This window comes from Anopheles aquasalis, chromosome 3 (genome assembly GCF_943734665.1).
Source record: "Anopheles aquasalis chromosome 3, idAnoAquaMG_Q_19, whole genome shotgun sequence".
Classification (NCBI taxonomy): Eukaryota; Metazoa; Arthropoda; class Insecta; order Diptera; family Culicidae; genus Anopheles; species Anopheles aquasalis.
This window is the reverse complement of record NC_064878.1, coordinates 13,197,501-13,218,616: the sequence shown is the minus strand read 5'-3', so window position 1 is coordinate 13,218,616 and position 21,116 is coordinate 13,197,501. Positions and strand designations below refer to the sequence as shown.

The window sequence follows — 21,116 nt, the reverse complement described above, 5'->3', positions numbered from 1 at the left end:
ATAATCCATTAAGTTGAATTTCAAACAACGAAGCACCTTGACTATAGTCATCTTGGGAAGGCTTGGGTCGTTGTCAAACGAATGTTTGTAAACAATGCAGCTTCCGTTTTCGGCGAGAAACTAGAACCGAAAAGATCCAACGTAAAACATTCAGAAACCCTTTTTGTGGAATAGATATTCGCAGTTTTACTCGTAATTCGTGAACATATTGACGATAAGAAAGTGCCCATCCACATCCACAGCCCAAAGATGCTGACCAAATACTGTCGTATTTGCTTAACCAGCATCGCTGTTGTTCATCAATTGGACGAAGTAGTGCATCATTCTTTGACTCTCTATGCAATACTTTGCAAAATGTATCCCGAAGCATTTACTGAGAATAACGACGCGCAATGGCCTACGAGAGTTTGCAAAAACTGCAAGCACTGCATATTGGAAGCGTACAGGTTGTACACGGTTTGTATGGCGTCCTTCGAAGTATTCAAGAAAGAACTACAGAATGAACTGAAAACGACTCCGTTAAGAGCCAAAGCTGATGTGTCTGTAAAGCGTAATTGTATGTCTAGTAATGATGAAATAGATTTCAAGGAGGCGATTATAACCGTAGACGACGAAGAAGACGGCGAGCATTTACAATCGAGTGACCAGGAAGAAGGATACAAACCAATTAATGAAAAAATCATCGGAAAAGAACTTGACCATCTTGATGATGTGTCTGTAAAGCGTAATTGTATGTCTAGTAATGATGAAATAGATTTCAAGGAGGCGATTATAAAAGTAGACGACGAAGAAGACGGCGAGCATTTACTATCGAGTGACCAGGAAGAAGGATATAATCCAATTAATGAAAAAATCATCGGAAAAGAACTTGACCATCTTGAAACTCTTCCATTGAACGAGCAGCCAGCAAGCCCCGTAGTAGCACAACCGCCAAACACAAAAAGAAATAAAGTTGTAAGCGAATCTGCCAACTTTTTCAAAAATGAAATTGTGGAATTACAGATAGAAATGGATTGTGTTGCACAACCAAGTGCCGTTACCGTCCAAGAGGATCATCTGGATGATTTTGATAAAAGTATTGAGTATTTTGATGATGCAGAGGACAGCTTGCATGTCACTGCATATCAGGAAACAGTTGATAATGATGAGAGATCGACAGTAGCGACCGAAGTTTTAGATATCACTATGAATTCTGAAGCCATGACGGAATATTCCAATGAATCGGAAGAGGACGAAACATTCACTGAAACATGTTCAACGGAATTATTCAGTTGTAATTCATGTAGGGATGTGTTTCTGGACAAAGCCTCATATGAGAAACATTTGAAACAGCACAGACTTGGGCGTTTAATTTGCAAAATGTGCAACAAAGGCTTCAAAAGCGTAACTGTTCTTAATGCACATAAATGTAGGTACGAAACCTCAACGCTATGTTGGATATGTGGCATGACAATGGCCACGAAAAAACAACATAAGAAACATATGATATCTCATAAGCCAGAAGAAATGTGGGGTTGTCCATTATGTCCTTCTCGATTCACTTCTTTAGGTGAGTGCTCATCTTATTTAATGCTTGTTGGTTTACTTTATCGTTTAAAACTATTACTGACGGACCTTTGCAGATGCTATGAAAAGCCATTTAGTTACGCACAAGAAGCAAAAATTATTTTGCTGTACGGTATGTGGGATGAACTTATCATCAAAGCGTAATTTGAAATACCATCAACAAGCGGTTCACGGAGGTATTTATTATCAATCATTTTAAATTAACGAATGGAATCAACTGTTTTCTTTTAATAATTATAGGTGGCTTAGAGAAAGTGTATAATTGCAACATTTGCGATCGCAGGTATGATTGAATTGTTATAATGACGTGACTTGTTCTGTCTATTTTATTTCATTTTTCTATCCGTCTAGATTTGCCTTTCCTTCTACGCTTAAAAACCACATGAACACCCATACGGGCTTGAGACCATATAAATGCGTATATTGCAACCGAGTTTATGGTAATGGCGGTGATTTGGTTGAACATGTTGCCAAGCACCACGTTGGTAACGACAATATCTATCTGTGCCATCTTTGTGATGCAGATTTCTCGAAAGTAAGAGAACTTAAAGCCCATTACGAGGTACATTCCCGAAAGGGTGAGAAGTTCTACAACGAAATCCTAACAGAGTTTGGAAAGTTTCGGTTTACCACCATGGATCTATTGAAAATGCGACGTCGGAAAGAAACGACAACGTTAAGTAGGGATAACGCTAATAACCAGTTTCCAAGTAGTTCATAATGTTAAAGTTAACAAGAATTCAATTTACCCCAAATAAATAGATCCATTTACTCTCTTAACACATATCAAGTGTTTAAGCGTAATCATTGTGTTTATCTAACTGATAATATAGGATAGAAATACTAACTGCATTTACTTATCCGCGATCTCGAGAGTTGTTGGCTTGACAAATAACATCCTTCTATTGTTCGCTTATAAACTTTGTTTCTGCCTCGTTGCAGTATCTGTTATCAGGGATCTTGTGTGGAACATTTAATACAAACTATGTGAAATAAACTCTTGAAAATGTAAATAATCTGTGCAAACGATACGCGCAATTGTGAATAAATAATCCATTAAGTTGAATTTCAAACAACGAAGCACCTTGACTATAGTCATCTTGGGAAGGCTTGGGTCGTTGTCAAACGAATGTTTGTAAACAATGCAGCTTCCGTTTTCGGCGAGAAACTAGAACCCAAAAGATCCAACGTAAAACATTCAGAAACCCTTTTTGTGGAATAGATATTCGCAGTTTTACTCGTAATTTGTGAACATATTGACGATAAGAAAGTGCCCATCAACATCCACAGCCCAAAGATGCTGACCAAATACTGTCGTATTTGCTTAACCAGCATCGGTGTTGTTCATCAACTGGACGAAGTAGTGCATCATTCTTTGACTCTCTATGCAATACTTTGCAAAATGTATCCCGAAGCATTTACTGATAATAACGACGCGCAATGGCCAACGAGAGTTTGCGGAATATGTAAGCAAGCAGTGTTAGATGCGTACGGGCTGTACATAGTTTGTAAGGCAACCTTCAAAGTATTGAAGGTACAACTGCAGGATAGTTCGATTAAATCGAATCCGCTAAGACCCGAATTCATTTTTCCTGATCAAAACTTAACTGCAATGCATAATAGTGAGAAAGATTTCAAAGAGGCTTTTGTAATCGTAGGCAACGAAGAAGATAATTTGAACTTTCCTTTGAGTAGGGAGGAAAGAAGCACAAGATCGAGGATAGATAAAATCATCGAGGAAAAACATGTTAACACTCACGAAAGCGAGTGTTTGTTTGACGAACTGCAAGAGAGAAACAACGCTGTAGAATCAGTATCAGAACTTCAGAATGTAGAAACAATCAAAATGAACAGTGAAGATACAACCTCCCATGGCAACAAAATTGTCGAACTATCGATAGAAATGGACTATGTAACTCCAAACAATACCATTTCTATCGAAGAAGAATATTTGGAAGATTTTGAAGAAAGTATAGAACATGTGGAGGATGTAAAGGACATTTTATATACCACTGCAATCCAAGAAACTGAGCATAACCACGTGGAAAATGCAATAGTTGAGAGTTTGGAAACATTGCCAAAAGAGTCAGACACCATCAGGAATGTTGTGTGTTTGAAAGAAGAGTTCGAAGAATCAGAGGACGAAGAAGCTTTTGCTGATTTTTATCCGACAGAGGTATTCAGTTGTAAATCATGTCGAGACGTGTTTCTAGAGAAAGAATCGTACGAGGAGCACATTAAAAACCATTCAAAGGGACATCATTCATTTTGCAAAATATGCAGCGAGGGCTTCAAAAGTGAAGCTACTCTGAACGAGCATAAATGTAAGCATGAATCGTCGACCCTATGCTGGATATGCGGCAAAATAATGAACACCGCCAGTAAGCTCAGGACGCACATACAATCCCACATCCCAGATTGCACATGGGACTGTCAGTTATGTCCTTTGCGATTCCCAACAAAAGGTAAGTGTAGTGTAGAACTTAATTGCATAATTAGGGGCCTAATACAATATTTTTCCTTTTGCAGGTGCTTTGAAATGCCACGTAATAACGCACAAAAAAGATAAATTGTATTGTTGCGATGTATGTGGGGCCAACCTATCAACAAAACGTAATTTGGCAGAACATCAATGGGCGCAACACAGAGCTAAAAAAGAAGATAGATACACGATTTCATGTGGGATTTGCAGCCAACGGTAAAGTTGATTTAACATACAATCGGCACGATCTATGTTTTCTATAATTTATAATTTTTTTTCCTACCATTCTTGTTTTATCATGCAGATTTGCCTCAACTTATGTACTTAAAAGGCACATGAACACCCATACGGGCCTGAGACCATACAAATGCGTTTATTGCAACCGAGTTTATGGAAATGGAGCTGATTTGATAGAACACGTCGCCAAACACCACGTTGGAAACGACAACATCTATATGTGCCATCTGTGTGATGCAGATTTCCCAAAGATAAGGGAGCTTAAAGCACATTACGAGGTACATTTCAGAAAAGGCGAGAAGTTCTACAACGAAATCCTCACAGAGTTTGGAAAGTTTCGTTTTACCACTATGGATTTATTGAAAATGCGACACCAAAAGGAAATGGTAGCATTAAGTAACATAGTTTCACCCAATGTAATTTAACCAGCAAACAATAACGAACTTATTATTGTCCTTTTGAAAAGTTATTCGCTATACCTCATTTGTTTATTACTATTACACAGAATTACATTAAGCTTTTCGCATGGAAAGATAGGGAATAGTAGGCCTAAATTGGGATCACGCGAAAGTATCGACATTAATTTCAACTACATACTGAGCTTTCGAAGTGCAGGATGCCTTCCGGTGCTCACTATGGGTCCTAATTTGCTCTAAATATGTAATAATAATAGCTTTGAAAACATGTCTTATGAAATATTTTATTTTTCTATCACACATAATTGTTTATAGATTCAGAATGATCAAATCAGCTGTTTGATTGATTAATTTCAAATCACAGAAATCCATACACCTTGACTGTAGTCATCTTGGGTCGTTGTCAAACGAATGTTTGTAAACAATGCAGCTTCCGTTTTCGGCGAGAAACTAGAACCGAAAAGATCCAACGACACATTCAGAAGCCGTTTTTGTGGGACAAATATTCGAAGTTTTACTCGTAATTTGTGAAAATATTGACGATAAGAAAGTGCCCATCCACATCCACAGCCAAAAGATGCTGACCAAATACTGTCGTATTTGCTTAACTAGCGTCGGTGTTGTTCATCAACTGGACGAAGTAGTGCATAAATCCTTGAGTCTTTACGAAATGCTGTGCAAAATGTATCCCGAAGCATTTACTGAGAATAACGACGCGCAATGGCCAAAGAGAGTTTGTGGACACTGCAAGCATGGAATATTGGAAGGGTACAGGTTGTACGTAGTTTGCATGTCAACCCTCAGTGTATTGAAGAAACATCTGCAGAACAGTCCGATTAGACCGAGGCAACTAACAGCTGAAATTGGCGTGCCTGAGAACAGTATTCTCTTGTCTGACCAAGATGGAATAGATTTCCAAAATGCTGTTATAATCATAGACGATGAAGAAGACGACATGCATTGCCTAAAGAGTGAGGTGGAAGAGAAAAACAATGAAAAAGATCATGTCGGTCGAAAAAGATTGCTACGGAGCGGGAATCAAACAATTACCCATGAATCGTTTGAAAACACATCGTTGCCATTACAGCCACAAAATGCAGAATCATCAAGAAATGAGTGTAGAGCAGGAACATGGAAAATTGCCGAAATTGTAGAACGGTCGAATAAAGCGGCTACTCAAATCGATCAGGAACAAGCGGAAGATTCGGAGGATAGTATGAAGTATTTGCAAAATGTTGACAGTAGCTTGCATGCTTCCGATAATGATGATATTCAAGATGAAAACAGGATGGTTGACAAAGCGATAACAGATCAAACAGTATCTGGCACCATAATAGATTCTGAGCGCATGAAAAATGATTCCGATGAATCAGAAGACGAAGATATTTTTGCAGAAATGTTTTCTTCGCAGATATTCAGTTGTAAGTCATGCCGAGACGTGTTTCTAGACAAAGAATCACATGCGAAGCACATGAAAAATCATGCTAAGGGATATAAAAAGTTTTGCAAAATGTGTGATGAAGGTTTCAAAACCGAAACTGCTCTTTGTGCCCATGAATGTTACTCTAATTCTCCAATTCTTTGCTGGATATGTGGTGAAATAACGGACGCATCTAGAAAGCACGAGACACATATGCTATCACATAGGCCAGAAGAAATGTGGGCTTGTCATTTATGTCCTTTACGATTCAATTATGAGTGTAAGTGCACGGTTTTTCTATATCAATTTTCACTTTAATATATCATATAAAATTAATGCCAATGGGATTTTGCAGGGGTCTTGAAAGCCCATTTAGTTACGCACAAGAAGCAAAAATTATTTTGCTGTGATGTATGCGGAGTGAAGCTGTCATCAAAGCGTAATTTCCAAAAGCATCAATGGACACGCCACAAGGCTACTAAGGAAGAGCTATATACCTTTTCCTGTAGAATTTGCAGCCAAAAGTAAGATTGATTCAATACGTAATGTACATAATTTATGATTATAAAAAATAATTGTTTTTCTACGATTCTCTAACATACAGATTTGCCGACAGATATGTTCTTAAAAGGCACATGAACACCCATACGGGACTGAGACCATACAGCTGCGTGTATTGCACCCGAGTTTATGGAAGTTGCGGTGATTTGGTAGAGCACGTTGCCAAGCATCACGTTGGTAACGAAAATATTTATCAGTGCCATCTGTGTGATGCAGCTTTCCCAAAGATAAGGGAGCTTCGAGATCATTACGAGGTACATTCCCGAAAGGGTGAGAAGTTCTACAACGAAATCCTCACAGACTTTGGAAAGTTTCGGTTTACCACCATGGATCTATTGAAAATGCGACGTCGGAAAGAAACGACAGCTTTAAGTAGGGATAACGCTAATAACCAGTTTCCAAGTAGTTCATAATGTTAAAGTTAACATGAATTCAATTTATCCCAAATAAATAGATCCATTTACTCTCTTAACACATATCAAGTGTTTAAGCGTAATCATTATGTTTATCTAACTGATAATATAGGATAGAAATACTAACTGCATTTACTTATCCGCGATCTCGAGAGTTGTTGGCTTGACAAATAACATCCTTCTATTGTTCGCTTATAAACTTTGTTTCTGCCTCGTTGCAGTATCTGTTATCAGGGATCTTGTGTGGAACATTTGATACAAACTATGTGAAATAAACTCTTGAAAATGTAAATAATCTGTGCAAACGATACGCGCAATTGTGAATAAATAATCCATTAAGTTGAATTTCAAACAACGAAGCACCTTGACTATAGTCATCTTGGGAAGGCTTGGGTCGTTGTCAAACGAATGTTTGTAAACAATGCAACTTCCGTTTTCGGCGAGAAACTAGAACCGAAAAGATCCAACGTAAAACATTCAGAAACCCTTTTTGTGGAATAGATATTCGCAGTTTTACTCGTAATTCGTGAACATATTGACGATAAGAAAGTGCCCATCCACAGCCAAAAGATGCTGACCAAATACTGTCGTATTTGCTTAACTAGCGTCGGTGTTGTTCATCAACTGGACGAAGTAGTGCATAAATCCTTGAGTCTTTACGAAATGCTGTGCAAAATGTATCCCGAAGCATTTACTGAGAATAACGACGCGCAATGGCCAACGAAAGCCTGCGATATCTGCAAGCAAGCAATATTGGATGCATACGGGTTGTACGTAGTTTGCATGTCAACCCTCGATATTCTGAGGAAACGCCTGAAGAGCAAACCGCACGAATCAAATCAGTCGAGTGCAGAAATGAGTTTTTCAGATCAAAGCTTCATTGTAGCTGAGAATGAAACAATAGATTTCAATGATCATGTTAAAAATACAAGTGACGCAGAAGATAATACGTCATCTTTATCAATAGAGGAGGAAGAACTAATTCGTGTGTCGGAAGAAAGGATCGCAGAAGAGGAGCAAAACAACGCAAGACTTTTGTTTAGCACACAACAAGAACAGTGTGGGGAAGGAAAAGATATCATTCTACAATCACAGAATGAAGAAGCAATTGAAATTAAAAACGAAGCTGCTGGTTATTACAGCCATGAAATTGTTGAACTATCCGTAGAAATGGATTGTGTGGCGCCGAACAATATTATTCCAATCGAAGAAGAGCATTTGGATGAGTTTGAGGGAAGCATGGAGTATTTGGATGACACAGAGGATAGCTTGCATGCCAGACCACATCAAGAATATGAAGATCATCAACGGGAAAATGCTGTGAATCAAAGCGCGGTTACAGTAACAGTTAGTTCGGATAGTTCGGAAGAAGGTGAAAATGTTTTTACTGAAATATTTTCCTCACAGATATTTAGTTGTGAATCATGTCGGGATGTATTTTTGGACATCAAAACACTTGAGAAACATCTTAAATACCATAGAGCAGGATTTCATATTTTTTGTAAAATGTGCAACAAAGGTTTTAAACATGCAACCGCTCTTCATGTTCATGAATGTGCTTTTGATTCCTCTACCTTATGTTGGATATGTGGTGAAAAGTTAGATTCACAGGGAAAGCACAAGAGACACATGCAATCTCATATGCCAGAAGGCACTTGGGCGTGTCAGTTCTGCCCCCTGCGATTCTCTACACAAAGTGAGTATAGATTTAATTGTTGTAAGCAATCATGAATCCACTTAATAAACAATCGTTATTGCCTTTTAAGCTGCGATGAACAGCCATGAATATATTCACAAGAAGGATAGGCGACATTGCTGCGATATATGTGGAGCGAACCTGTCATCCAAGCGTAATCTGAATTACCACCAGCGTGCTGTTCACGGAGGTAATGAAACTAAAATAAAACCACTTTTTGTAATATTTGTATTATATCATGTCTTTAAATGATAATTTTAGGTGGATTAGAAAAGTTGCTCCCTTGCAACATTTGTGGTCGCAGGTATGGTTGAATTGTTGTAGTTATGTAATTTAAACTTTTCATTTACACGTTACTTTTTATCCGTCTAGATTTGCCATTCCTTCTATGCTTAAAACTCACATGAACACCCACACGGGACTGAGACCATACAGCTGCGTGTATTGCAATCGTGTTTATGGTTGCGGCGGTGATTTGGTTGAACATGTTGCCAAGCACCACGTTGGTAACGAAAATATCTATCTGTGCCATCTGTGTGATGCAGGTTTCCCAAAGATAAAGGAGCTTCGAATCCATTACGAAGTACATTACAGAAACGGTGAAAAGTTCTACAACGAAATCCTCACAGACTTTGGAAAGTTTCGGTTTACCATTATGGATCTATTGAAAATGCGACGTCGGAAAGAAACGACAGCTTTAAGTAGGGATAACGCTAATAACCAGTTTCCAAGTAGTTCATAATGTTAAAGTTAACAAGAATTCAATTTACCCCAAATAAATAGATCCATTTACTCTCTTAACACATATCAAGTGTTTAAGCGTAATCATTGTGTTTATCTAACTGATAATATAGGATAGAAATACTAACTGCATTTACTTATCCGCGATCTCGAGAGTTGTTGGCTTGACAAATAACATCCTTCTATTGTTCGCTTATAAACTTTGTTTCTGCCTCGTTGCAGTATCTGTTATCAGGGATCTTGTGTGGAACATTTAATACAAACTATGTGAAATAAACTCTTGAAAATGTAAATAATCTGTGCAAACGATACGCGCAATTGTGAATAAATAATCCATTAAGTTGAATTTCAAACAACGAAGCACCTTAACTATAGTCATCTTGGGAAGGCTTGGGTCGTTGTCAAACGAATGTTTGTAAACAATGCAGCTTCCGTTTTCGGCGAGAAACTAGAACCGAAAAGATCCAACGTAAAACATTCAGAAACTCTTTTTGTGGAATAGATATTCGCAGTTTTACTCGTAATTCGTGAACATATTGACGATAAGAAAGTGCCCATCCACAGCCAAAAGATGCTGACCAAATACTGTCGTATTTGCTTAACTAGCGCCGGTGTTGTTCATCAACTGGACGAAGTAGTGCATCATTCTTTGACTCTCTATGCAATACTTTGCAAAATGTATCCCGATGCATTTACTGAGAATAACGACCCACAATGGCCACCGAGAGTTTGCGGGGTCTGTAAGCAAGCAGTGTTAGATGCGTACAGATTGTTCACAATTTGTAAGGCAACCTTCGAAGTATTGAAGGTACAACTGCCGAAAATCACGATCAAAGCGAATCCGTTAAGAGCCAAAATTGACCTGCCTGAGAGCAGTAACAGTCTGTCTGATAGTGATGAAGTAGATTTCGTAAAGGCGATTATAATCACAGATAACGAAGCAAATCACAAACATTTTCGAGCGAGTGATCATGAAAATGGATTGGAAAGGAAGAGAAGGAATGTCAATCAGGAAAGTGATGATTATCCCGTGGAAAATGCAATCGCTGAGGGCGCGGTAGCAATACCAGAAGTATTAGATGTCTCTATGATTTCTGAAAGGTTGGAAGATGGTTCCGATGAATCGGAAAACGAAGATGTTTTTGCTGACATATTCTCAACCGATGCATTATGTTGTAAATCATGTAGAGAAGTATTTGTTGACCAACCGACACTTGAGAATCATCGTAAATACCACAGAGAAGGGTTGCATATTTTTTGCAAAAAGTGTAACAAAGGTTTTAAAAATAAAACTGTGTTTTACGCGCACGAATGTGCTCCGACGCTATGTTGGATATGTGGAAAAATATTGGATACACTAAAAAAACTCCAGAAACACATGGTAGCCCATAATATGCCAGAAGACTCGTGGTCCTGTCGGTTCTGCCCCCTGCGATTCACTACTCACAGTGAGTGTAGATTCAATTTGAATAAGCTGATTAGACTGCAAAATAATAATTAGTCTTCGTTACATTTTAAGCTGCAAGGCAGAACCACGAATATATACACAAAAAAGTTAGACGACATTACTGCGATATATGTGGAGCAAACCTGTCATCCAAGCGTAATCTGAATTACCACCAGCGTGCTGTTCACGGAGGTAATGAAAATAAAATAAAACCACCTTTTGTAATATTTGTATTATATCATGTCTTTAAATGATAATTTTAGGTGGATTAGAAAAGTTGCTCCCTTGCAACATTTGTGGTCGCAGGTATGGTTGAATTGTTGTAGTTATGTAATTTAAACTTTTCATTTACACGTTACTTTTTATCCGTCTAGATTTGCTATTCCGTCTGTGCTTAAAAGACACATGAACAGCCACACGGGACTGAGACCATACAGCTGCGTGTATTGCAACCGAGTTTATGGAAGTTGCGGTGATTTGGTAGAGCACGTCGCCAAGCACCACGTTGGTAACGAAAATATCTATCTGTGCCATCTGTGTGATGCAGATTTCCCAAAGATAAGGGAGCTTCGAGATCATTACGAGGTACATTCCCGAAAGGGTGAGAAGTTCTACAACGAAATCCTCACAGACTTTGGAAAGTTTCGGTTTACCACCATGGATCTATTGAAAATGCGACATCACAAAGAAACGGTAAAATCAGCTAGCATAGTGTAGCGCCAACCGTAGTAGTTTACAGTATAGCCATGCTAATTTATCAGCTGAATCAGTAAAACCAAAAACACAATTTCAAACGTACACGTACAAAATCAAAAATCGAAAAGCTCGCCAATCAACTGATATTACGGTGTAATTATTATGGTGTAATGGTTTCATTGAATGAATCAACACAAGACAAGCAAAAACATAATGCGAAATATATTTTCTTTCAAGCAGAATCGATCATAGATACTGAATAATTAATTCTTTACTGTTTCATTCGTTTGTCGGCAGCACCCAAATTAATTTCAAATCACAGCAATCCATACACCTTGACTGTAGTCATCTTGGGAAGTTGTTGTCAAACGAATGTTTGTAAACAATGCAGCTTCCGTTTTCGGCGAGAAACTAGAACCGAAAAGATCCAACGTAAAACATTCAGAATCCGTTTTGTGGTATAGATATTCGCAGTTTCTCTCGTAATTCGTGAACATATTGACGATAAGAAAGTGCCCATCAACATCCACAGCCCAAAGATGCTGACCAAATACTGTCGTATTTGCTTAACTAGCGCCGGTGTTGTTCATAAACTGGACGAAGTAGTGCATAAATCCCTGACTCTTTATGCAGTTCTGTGCAAAATGTATCCTGAGGCATTTACTGACAATATCGAGGCGCAATGGCCAACGAAAGCCTGCGATATCTGCAAGCAAGCAATATTGGATGCATACGGGTTGTACGTAGTTTGCATGTCAACCCTCGATATTCTGAGGAAACGCCTGAAGAGCAAACCGCACGAATCAAATCAGTCGAGTGCAGAAATGAGTTTTTCAGATCAAAGCTTCATTGTAGCTGAGAATGAAACAATAGATTTCAATGATCATGTTAAAAATACAAGTGACGCAGAAGATAATACGTCATCTTTATCAATAGAGGAGGAAGAACTAATTCGTGTGTCGGTAGAAAGGATCGCAGAAGAGGAGCAAAACAACGCAAGACTTTTGTTTAGCACACAACAAGAACAGTGTGGGGAAGGAAAAGATATCATTCTACAATCACAGAATGAAGAAGCAATTGAAATTAAAAACGAAGCTGCTGGTTATTATAGCCATGAAATTGTTGAACTATCCGTAGAAATGGATTGTGTGGCGCCGAACAATACTATTCCAATCGAAGAAGAGCATTTGGATGAGTTTGAGGGAAGCATGGAGTATTTGGATGACACAGAGGATAGCTTGCATGCCAGACCACATCAAGAATATGAAGATAATCAATGGGAAAACTCAGTGGGTGAGAGCACGGTAACAGTCCCAGATTATTCAAATGCCATTATGAATTCTGAATCCTTGGAAGATGGTTCTGATGAATCGGAAGACGAAGATGTTTTTGCAAACATATTTTCGACGGATATATTATGTTGTGAATCATGTCGGGATGTGTTTCTGGACAAAGTCTCATATGAGAAACATTTGAAACATCACAGACTTGGGCGTGTAATTTGCAAAATGTGCAACAAAGGCTTTAAAAGCGTAGCTGTTCTGAATGCACATGAATGTCGGTATGAGTCCTCGACCCTATGTTGGATATGTGGTAACATTACGGATACGACGAAAAAGCATAAGAGACACATGCAATCTCATATGCCAGAAGGCACGTGGGCTTGTCAACTTTGCCCTTTACGATTTAATTCTAAGAGTAAGTGTGCACCTTTTTGTCATCGGCGTTTGGACTTCATTCCGCAGCATTAAAACGCTCTTGTCATTTTTTACAGCTGTCTTGAAAGGCCATGTAAGAACACATAAGAAGGATAGGGGCTATTGTTGCGATGTGTGTGGAGCAAACTTATCATCAAAACGTAATTTGAAATACCATCAACGATCGGTTCACGGGGGTAATTAAGATATCAAGATCGTTTGTGATCATGTAATAGAATACCTTTTGTTTTTCATTATTGATTACAGGAGGTGTTGAGAAGGTATACAGCTGCACCCTTTGCGATCGCAGGTAATTTGGGTTGGTAGTGGCGCGGTTATCATTTTTTGAATCTTATGTCATAACTGTACTTTCTATTCTTATAGATTTTCGCTCCCGTATGCGCTCAAGACACACATGAAAACCCATACGGGTCTAAGACCCTACAGTTGCGTGTATTGTAACCGTGTTTATGGATGTGGCGGAGATTTGGTAGAGCACGTCGCCAAGCATCATATTGGTAACGATAATATCTATCAGTGTCACCAGTGTGATGAAGCTTTCCCGCGGATCAAACAGCTTCGAGATCATTACGAGGTGCATTTCAGAAACGGTGAGCAGTTCTATAACGAAATACTGACGGATTTTGGAAAGTTTCGATTCACTACCATGGATCTGCTAAATATGCGGCACCGAAAAGAATCGAAAGAAAAAGACTACCGAAAAATCGATTAGAAATGTTAATACGCTAGCACAGTTTTGTTCAACCCATATTAATCAACAATGGAACACCTATTGGTGGTTAGCCTAGAACACAACAAGGAAAATAAGCGAAAGAGAATCCACACGATTAGGTTGTTAAACAACGAGATGCATGTTCAGCCAAAGTTCACATGCAGCACAATGGAACTCAATCAAACTACTAGGCCACACGTTCTGGTCCAATGCAGTAAAACCCAAATCACGCTCGCAAAACATATTAATAATTAAGGCTCAATAAATTAAATAATGTCAATGTCAATAAATTGATAATACGAGGAAGAATGGAGTAATGGTTTCATTGAATGAATCAACACAAGACAAGCAAAAACATGATGCGAAATATATTTTCTTTCAAGCAGAATCGACCATAGATACTGAATAATTAATTCTTTACTGTTTCATTCGTTTGTCGGCAGCACCCAAATTGATTTCAAATCACAGCAATCCGTACACCTTGACTGTAGTCATCTTGGGAAGTTGTTGTCAAACGAATGTTTGTAAACAATGCAGCTTCCGTTTTCGGCGAGAAACTAGAACCGAAAAGATCCAACGTAAAACATTCAGAATCCGTTTTGTGGTATAGATATTCGCAGTTTCTCTCGTAATTCGTGAACATATTGACGATAAGAAAGTGCCCATCAACATCCACAGCCCAAAGATGCTGACCAAATACTGTCGTATTTGCTTAACTAGCGCCGGTGTTGTTCATCAACTGGACGAAGTAGTGCATAACTCCCTGACTCTTTATGCAATTCTGGGCAAAATGTATCCCGAAGCATTTACTGAGAATAACGACGCGCACTGGCCAACGAAAGTTTGCGGAATTTGTAAGCAAGCGGTGTTAGATGCGTACGGGCTGTACGTAGTTTGCATGTCTACCCTCAATGCATTGAAGAAACATCTGCAGAATATTCCGATTAGACCGATGCAATTAACAGCTGAAATTGGCGTGCCTGAGAACAGTGTTCTCTTGTCTGACCAAGATGGAATAGATTTCAAAAATTCTGTTATAATCATAGACGATGAAGAAGACGACATGCATTGCATAAAGAGTGAGGTGGAAAAGAAAAACAATGAAAAAGATCATGACGGTCGAAAAAGATTGTTACGGAGCGGGAATCAAACAATTACCCATGAATCGTTTGAAAATACATCGTTACCATTACAGCCACAAAATGCAGAATCATCAAGAAATGAGTGTAGAGCAGGAACATGGAAAATTGCCGAAATTGTAGAACGGTCGAATAAAGCAGCTACTCAAATCGATCAGGAGCAAGCGGAAGATTCGGAGGATAGTATGGAGTATTTGCAAAATGTTGAAAGTAGCTTGCATGCTTCCGATAATGATGATATTCAAGATGAAAACAGAATGGTTGACAAAGCGATAACAGATCAAACAGTATCTGGCACCATAATAGATTCTGAGCGCATGAAAAATGATTCCGATGAATCAGAAGACGAAGATATTTTTGCAGAAATGTTTTCTTCGCAGATATTCAGTTGTAAGTATTGTCGAGACGTGTTTCTAGACAAAGAATCACATGCGAAGCACATGAAAAATCACGTTGAAGGATATGAAAAGTTTTGCAAAATGTGTGATGAAGGTTTCAAAACCAAAATTGCTCTTTATGCTCATAAATGTTACTCTAATTCTTCGTTTCTTTGCTGGATATGTGGCATGACAATGGCCACGAAAAATCAACATAAGAGACATATGATATCTCATAAGCCAGAAGAAATGTGGGGTTGTCCAGTATGTCCTTCACGATTCACTTCTTTGCGTGAGTGCTCTCTTATTTAATGCTTGTTGGTTTAATTGATCATATACAACTAATGCCAACGGACCTTTGCAGATGCAATGAAAGCCCATTTAGTTACGCACAAAAAGCATAAATTATTTTCCTGTGATGTATGCGGAATGAACTTATCATCAAAGCGTAATTTGGAATACCATCAACAAGCGGTTCACGGAGGTATTTATTGTCAATCGCGTTAGATTAACAAAGGGAATACATTGTTTTTTTTCTTTTAATAATTATAGGTGGCTTAGAGAAAGTGTATAATTGCAACATTTGCGATCGCAGGTATGATTGAATTGTTATAATGACGTGACTTATTCTTTCTATTTTATTTTTTTTCTATCCGTCTAGATTTTCTCTCCCTTATATGCTTAAGACGCACATGAAGACCCATACGGGACTGAGACCATATAAATGCGTATATTGCAACCGAGTTTATCGTAATGGCAGTGATTTGGTAGAGCACGTCGCCAAGCACCACGTTGGTAACGACAATATCTATCTGTGCCATCTTTGTGATGCAGATTTCTCGAAAGTAAGAGAACTTAAAGCCCATTACGAGGTACATTCCCGAAAGGGTGAGAAGTTCTACAACGAAATCCTCACAGACTTTGGAAAGTTTCGGTTTACCACCATGGATCTATTGAAAATGCGACATCACAAAGAAACGGTAAAATCAGCTAGCATAGTGTAGCGCCAACCGTAGTAGTTTACAGTATAGCCATGCTAATTTATCAGCTGAATCAGTAAAACCAAAAACACAATTTCAGACGTACACGTACAAAATCAAAAATCATAAAGCTCGCCAATCAACTAATATTACGAGGGAGAATGGTGTAATGGTTTCATTGAATGAATCAACACAAGACAAGCAAAAACATAATGCGAAATATATTTTCTTTCATGCAGAATCGATCATAGATACTGAATAATTAATTCTTTACTGTTTCATTCGTTTGTCGGCAGCACCCAAATTGATTTCAAATCACAGCAATCCGTACACCTTGACTGTAGTCATCTTGGGAAGTTGTTGTCAAACGAATGTTTGTAAACAATGCAGCTTCCGTTTTCGGCGAGAAACTAGAACCGAAAAGATCCAACGTAAAACATTCAGAATCCGTTTTGTGGTATAGATATTCGCAGTTTCTCTCGTTATTCGTGAACATATTGACGATAAGAAAGTGCCCATCCACAGCCAAAAGATGCTGACCAAATACTGTCGTATTTGCTTAACTAGCGCCGGTGTTGTTCATAAACTGGACGAAGTAGTGCATAAATCCCTGACTCTTTATGCAATTCTGTGCAAAATGTATCCTGAGGCATTTACTGACAATATCGAGGCGCAATGGCCAACGAGAGTATGCGGAATTTGTAAGCAAGCAGTGTTAGATGCGTACGAATTATTCACAGTATGTACGGCAACTTTCGTAGTATTGAAGAATCAACTGAAAAATAAATCACACGCATTGATTCCGTTAAGAGCAGAAATGAGTTTTTCAGATCAAAGCTTCACTGTAGCTGACAGTGATGCACTAGATTTTTGCAATGCTGAGAGCATTACAATAAAGAGTGAAGATGATAACTTATCTTTAACAAGTGGCGAGGAAGAGATAATTGGTTCGACTGAAGATCAACGGATCAACGCAGACGAGGATGTGCATAGTAGCGTTAGTATTCTCTGCAGTGCACAGCAAGCAAATGTTGAGGAAGAGAAAGATATCGTCCCACCTCAAATTGCAGAAACAATCGAGATTAAGAATGAAGTTACTACTTATTGTAATCCTGAAATTGTAGAATTATCCATAGAAATGGATTGTATGGCGCCGAACAATACTTTTTCAACCGTTGAAGAACATTTGGAAGATTTTGAGGAAAATATGGAGTGTTTATATCAGTCCACATATCAGGAAAATGATGATTATCAAGGAGAAAATCCAGTGCTTGAAAGCACGGAAGCAGTTCAAGGAGTATCAGAAACGGGACGCGGAGAAACTTACGCTGACAAATTTTCGAATAAATTATTAAGTTGTGAACCATATCAGGATGTGTTTCTAGGTAAAGATTCACACGAGAAAGACATTGAAAAGCATTCTAAAAGATTACATATATATTGCCAAATGTGTGGCGAAGCGGTCAATAGCGCAACCGCCCTGAACTCACATAAATGTAAGGATGATTCCTCGACACTATGTTGGATATGTGGAGTGTTATTAGATACACGGGAAAAGCACAAGAGGCACATGGAAGATCATGTGCGAGAAAGGACTTGGGCCTGTCAGTTATGCTCTGTACGATTTTCTTCAGAAGGTAAGTACATAACTAAACTTCGTGGTTTTTGAAATTAATTTCATTCACTGAATATCTACTGGCATCTTTTTACAGGTGCCCTGAAAGGTCATTTAAGAACGCACCAGAAAGATAAAGGCCATTACTGCAATGTGTGTGGTGCGCGTCTGTATTCAAAGCGTAATTTGATCTACCATCAACGAGCGGTTCACGGAGGTTGGTACGATATGAAATCACTTGTGGATGTTTTAATGGAATGAAGCACTTTGTTCATAATTGCAGGAGGTGTAGAAAAGGTGTACAGCTGCACCCTTTGCGATCGAAGGTAGTGTATAGATTGTATAGACGCGTTAAGTACACAATATATTTTAATTTGAATTTCTTTTATTATAGATTTTCTCTCCCTTATATGCTTAAGACGCACATGAACACCCATACGGGACTGAGACCATACAGCTGCGTGTATTGCAACCGAGTTTATGGATGTGGCGGAGATTTAGTAGAACACGTCGCCAAGCATCACGTTGGTAACGACAATATCTATCAGTGCCATCTGTGTGATGCCGATTTTCCGAAAATAAGGGAGCTTAAAGGCCATTACGAGATGCATTTCAAAGGCCATAACGAAATAGTGACAGAGTTTGGAAAGTTCCGGTTCACCACAATGGATCTGTTAAAAATGCGATATCAGAAAGAAACGGCTAAACTTGGTAACAGCAATGCCCTAAACCGGCTTAGCAGACAGACAGCTAAATGAAAAGGGAAAGGTAGCGTATTGAAATTATAGAAAAGGTTTTTTATAACTGTACTAACCTATTGCTGCCGTTTTAATTGTAATTTTAAAATTGTATTGTACTCTTTTGATTTATTTTTTTTTGTAAAATTCGACTGACCGCCAAAAGTAAGGTAGAATCATTCAACTGTGCTAATCTGTTATAATTTCCCTACAATTGTATAAGCATCTTGGCAATAAAAGCGGGACCCATTCGATGCTGTAAACAAAAACCAGCGCACGACGCCAGCTGTTAAGAAATAATCTTAGATAAAAGATCCTTTTATCCGGAGTACCGGTTTCAAGTAGACGTAGTTCAATACACACTTGACCTGATGGTTTGTGAAAAGTGCGAGAAAAAGCTTGGCAAAATCATCACACCGGACCCATGGAAAGCCGGTGCCCGGAACACAACCGAGGGTGGAGGTAGAAAAATCAACGAAAATAAAGCGCTCAGCAGCGCCAAAACTCGGTACAATCCGATCGCCGGAAACTTTGCTCCATGTCGGTAGGTTTCGTTTAATTGCCAACGTTTTTTTTTTATGGATCCTACTAGTTGTACGTCCGTAAATTGTGTGTTTTTCCGTTTCTTTTCCGTTCGTGTGTAGGATATGCAAACAAAAAATACATCAGGCTGGTTCGCACTACTGCCAGCAGTGTGCCTACAAGAAAGGCATTTGTGCCATGTGCGGCAAAAAGCTGCTGGATGTCAAAAACTATCGGCAATCTTCGGCATGAAAAAGGCCACCCAGCTGTGTCGCGTCCCTACGGCCTCAGGAATGAGCATATTTTTTATTGTATAAAACCCCTCTCCGTGTGGCGATGCTACAACAATTGGAACTGGAATCAAATAGTTTGCTTATTGAGCGGCACTACAAAGAATCCGCCTGTGGCTGGTCAACCGATGCGACCGCGTGGGAAGAACCATCGTTTCCACTGTCCGCCTTACGCTTACGCTGCGCATAACTTAAGCTGGCCTTGTCGAAATCGAGCGGCATAATACCGAGGTCCCCGCTGTAGCGATTTTTCGCGATCTGCAGATACTTTTTACCCCGCACCGACGTCAGCCGTTTGTCCTGTATGAGCAGCACGTTATCGGCTTCCTGGGAGGCTTTGGCGCCGCCAAAGATCGAGCTCGTCGTAAGCTCGTCCGTGTCGCGCTCCTTGCGCGGATGTATCACGAGCGTCACGTGGCAGTTACGGCGCGTGGCGAACGAACGGAACGCACCGATTATCGCATCCTGCTTCCAGTAACGGTCCAGATGCTTGCTCTCCTCGAGCATACCCATCATGAACTGCAGGTTGTCGATGATGACGTGCTGAATGTCGTGCACGTACTGTGCGTGCTCGATCGCTTCCATCACCACCTTGATCGGTTGCTGACCGTGGAAAGTCATGAAGTAGATCGGTAACCGCTCGAACTCGTCGGCCCACCGCTCAAACTTGACCAACTGTTCGTCCAACGGTTGACCCACCATTTGGCGCAGCAGTGTGGCCGCTAGCCGTGTGTTTCGTATCTCGAACGAACCCCACAGCGTCGAGACGCCCTGTTGCGCTAGATCGAGCGAGTAGTCCGACATAAAGGTTGTCTTACCGCAACCCGTCGGTCCGGTCAACACCGTCAGCTCACCCTTGCGGTGGCCCTTGAGCAGTTTGTTCAGCGTCGGATAGCGTTTCCACTTGACACCCTGGACCTTGTCGATGTTCTGCAGATCGCTCAGCACATCTTGGCGTAACGCATGAAACGTGGTAATGGATTGATGCAAAATCGGCTGTGCCTTAGCAAGGATCGTCCTTAGCTCGGGACCGGCGTCCCGCTGCTGTAGTGCCCGGTACGGCGTTGGATGTTGTTCGGTCGGGCGTACAAACAGGCACCGTCGTTCATCCAACTTTTTCGCATAATTCCGTGCCGTATCCCAGCCGGCGGTATCGTAGTTGAACCACAAAGTCAGCCGCTGAAATCGTTCCAGCGCCGGAAGACACTGTTGTGGCAAACTCTTCAAACCATGCGGAAGACAAACGGCCGTTGCTAAGAAGGAAGAAAGAAAAACACACACAAGAGAAGCGTTAATTCATCGTCGGCATTGCTTCCTGGAGAGCATAGTGTGCCATGGGAGTTACCATTCA

At 39.7% G+C, this 21,116-nt stretch overlaps 7 protein-coding genes across 15 annotated transcripts in view; 6 read left to right on the top strand and 1 right to left on the bottom strand.

The window, feature by feature from the left end:
* Positions 1-34: 34 nt before the first annotated feature.
* On the top strand, positions 35-11,889 carry LOC126576235 (zinc finger protein 501-like). Of its 8 annotated transcripts, none has more exons than XM_050237434.1 (5): positions 35-1,549; positions 1,623-1,742; positions 1,807-1,849; positions 1,918-2,128; positions 11,565-11,889. In XM_050237434.1, exons 1-5 carry the CDS (start codon positions 250-252, stop codon positions 11,694-11,696), a joined length of 1,806 nt encoding a protein of 601 aa, XP_050093391.1. In that variant the 5' UTR covers positions 35-249; the 3' UTR covers positions 11,697-11,889. The 8 variants fall into 8 exon arrangements, with proteins under 8 accessions (XP_050093391.1, XP_050093390.1, XP_050093389.1 ...); XM_050237433.1 differs by lacking the exon at positions 11,565-11,889 and adding an exon at positions 6,937-7,160; XM_050237432.1 differs by lacking the exon at positions 11,565-11,889 and having other exon boundaries at positions 1,918-2,537.
* On the top strand, positions 2,734-4,957 carry LOC126576237 (zinc finger and BTB domain-containing protein 49-like). Its single transcript, XM_050237441.1, has 3 exons — positions 2,734-4,031; positions 4,096-4,264; positions 4,353-4,957. Exons 1-3 carry the CDS (start codon positions 2,864-2,866, stop codon positions 4,708-4,710), a joined length of 1,695 nt encoding a protein of 564 aa, XP_050093398.1. The 5' UTR covers positions 2,734-2,863; the 3' UTR covers positions 4,711-4,957.
* A 172-nt stretch (positions 11,890-12,061) lies between the features above and the next one.
* LOC126576243 (zinc finger protein 12-like) lies at positions 12,062-14,502 on the top strand. 2 transcript variants are annotated; one of them, XM_050237448.1, is made up of 4 exons: positions 12,062-13,373; positions 13,450-13,569; positions 13,640-13,682; positions 13,757-14,502. In XM_050237448.1, exons 1-4 carry the CDS (start codon positions 12,215-12,217, stop codon positions 14,103-14,105), a joined length of 1,671 nt encoding a protein of 556 aa, XP_050093405.1. In that variant the 5' UTR covers positions 12,062-12,214; the 3' UTR covers positions 14,106-14,502. The 2 variants fall into 2 exon arrangements, with proteins under 2 accessions (XP_050093405.1, XP_050093406.1); XM_050237449.1 differs by having other exon boundaries at positions 13,640-13,653; positions 13,757-13,975.
* A 161-nt stretch (positions 14,503-14,663) lies between these two features.
* On the top strand, positions 14,664-16,814 carry LOC126576247 (myoneurin-like). Its single transcript, XM_050237453.1, has 4 exons — positions 14,664-15,913; positions 15,986-16,105; positions 16,174-16,216; positions 16,283-16,814. The coding sequence occupies exons 1-4, from the start codon at positions 14,791-14,793 to the stop codon at positions 16,623-16,625; spliced, it is 1,629 nt and encodes a 542-aa protein (XP_050093410.1). The 5' UTR covers positions 14,664-14,790; the 3' UTR covers positions 16,626-16,814.
* A 203-nt stretch (positions 16,815-17,017) lies between these two features.
* On the top strand, positions 17,018-19,222 carry LOC126576245 (PR domain zinc finger protein 5-like). Its single transcript, XM_050237451.1, has 4 exons — positions 17,018-18,238; positions 18,314-18,433; positions 18,500-18,542; positions 18,611-19,222. Exons 1-4 carry the CDS (start codon positions 17,134-17,136, stop codon positions 18,972-18,974), a joined length of 1,632 nt encoding a protein of 543 aa, XP_050093408.1. The 5' UTR covers positions 17,018-17,133; the 3' UTR covers positions 18,975-19,222.
* Positions 19,205-19,824, top strand: LOC126576285 (cysteine-rich PDZ-binding protein). Its single transcript, XM_050237493.1, has 2 exons — positions 19,205-19,497; positions 19,598-19,824. The coding sequence occupies exons 1-2, from the start codon at positions 19,325-19,327 to the stop codon at positions 19,725-19,727; spliced, it is 303 nt and encodes a 100-aa protein (XP_050093450.1). The 5' UTR covers positions 19,205-19,324; the 3' UTR covers positions 19,728-19,824.
* Positions 19,748-21,116, bottom strand: part of LOC126576231 (mitochondrial DNA helicase) — a 2,575-nt gene continuing 1,206 nt past the window's right edge. Inside the window, exons 2-3 of the mRNA XM_050237429.1 lie at positions 21,111-21,116; positions 19,748-21,018 (exon numbers count right to left, since the gene is read on the bottom strand). The exon at positions 21,111-21,116 is cut by the window's right edge and continues 295 nt beyond it. Coding sequence (XP_050093386.1) covers positions 19,862-21,018; positions 21,111-21,116 — 1,163 coding nt within the window. The 3' untranslated portion in view covers positions 19,748-19,861. The remainder of the gene's footprint in view (positions 21,019-21,110) is intronic.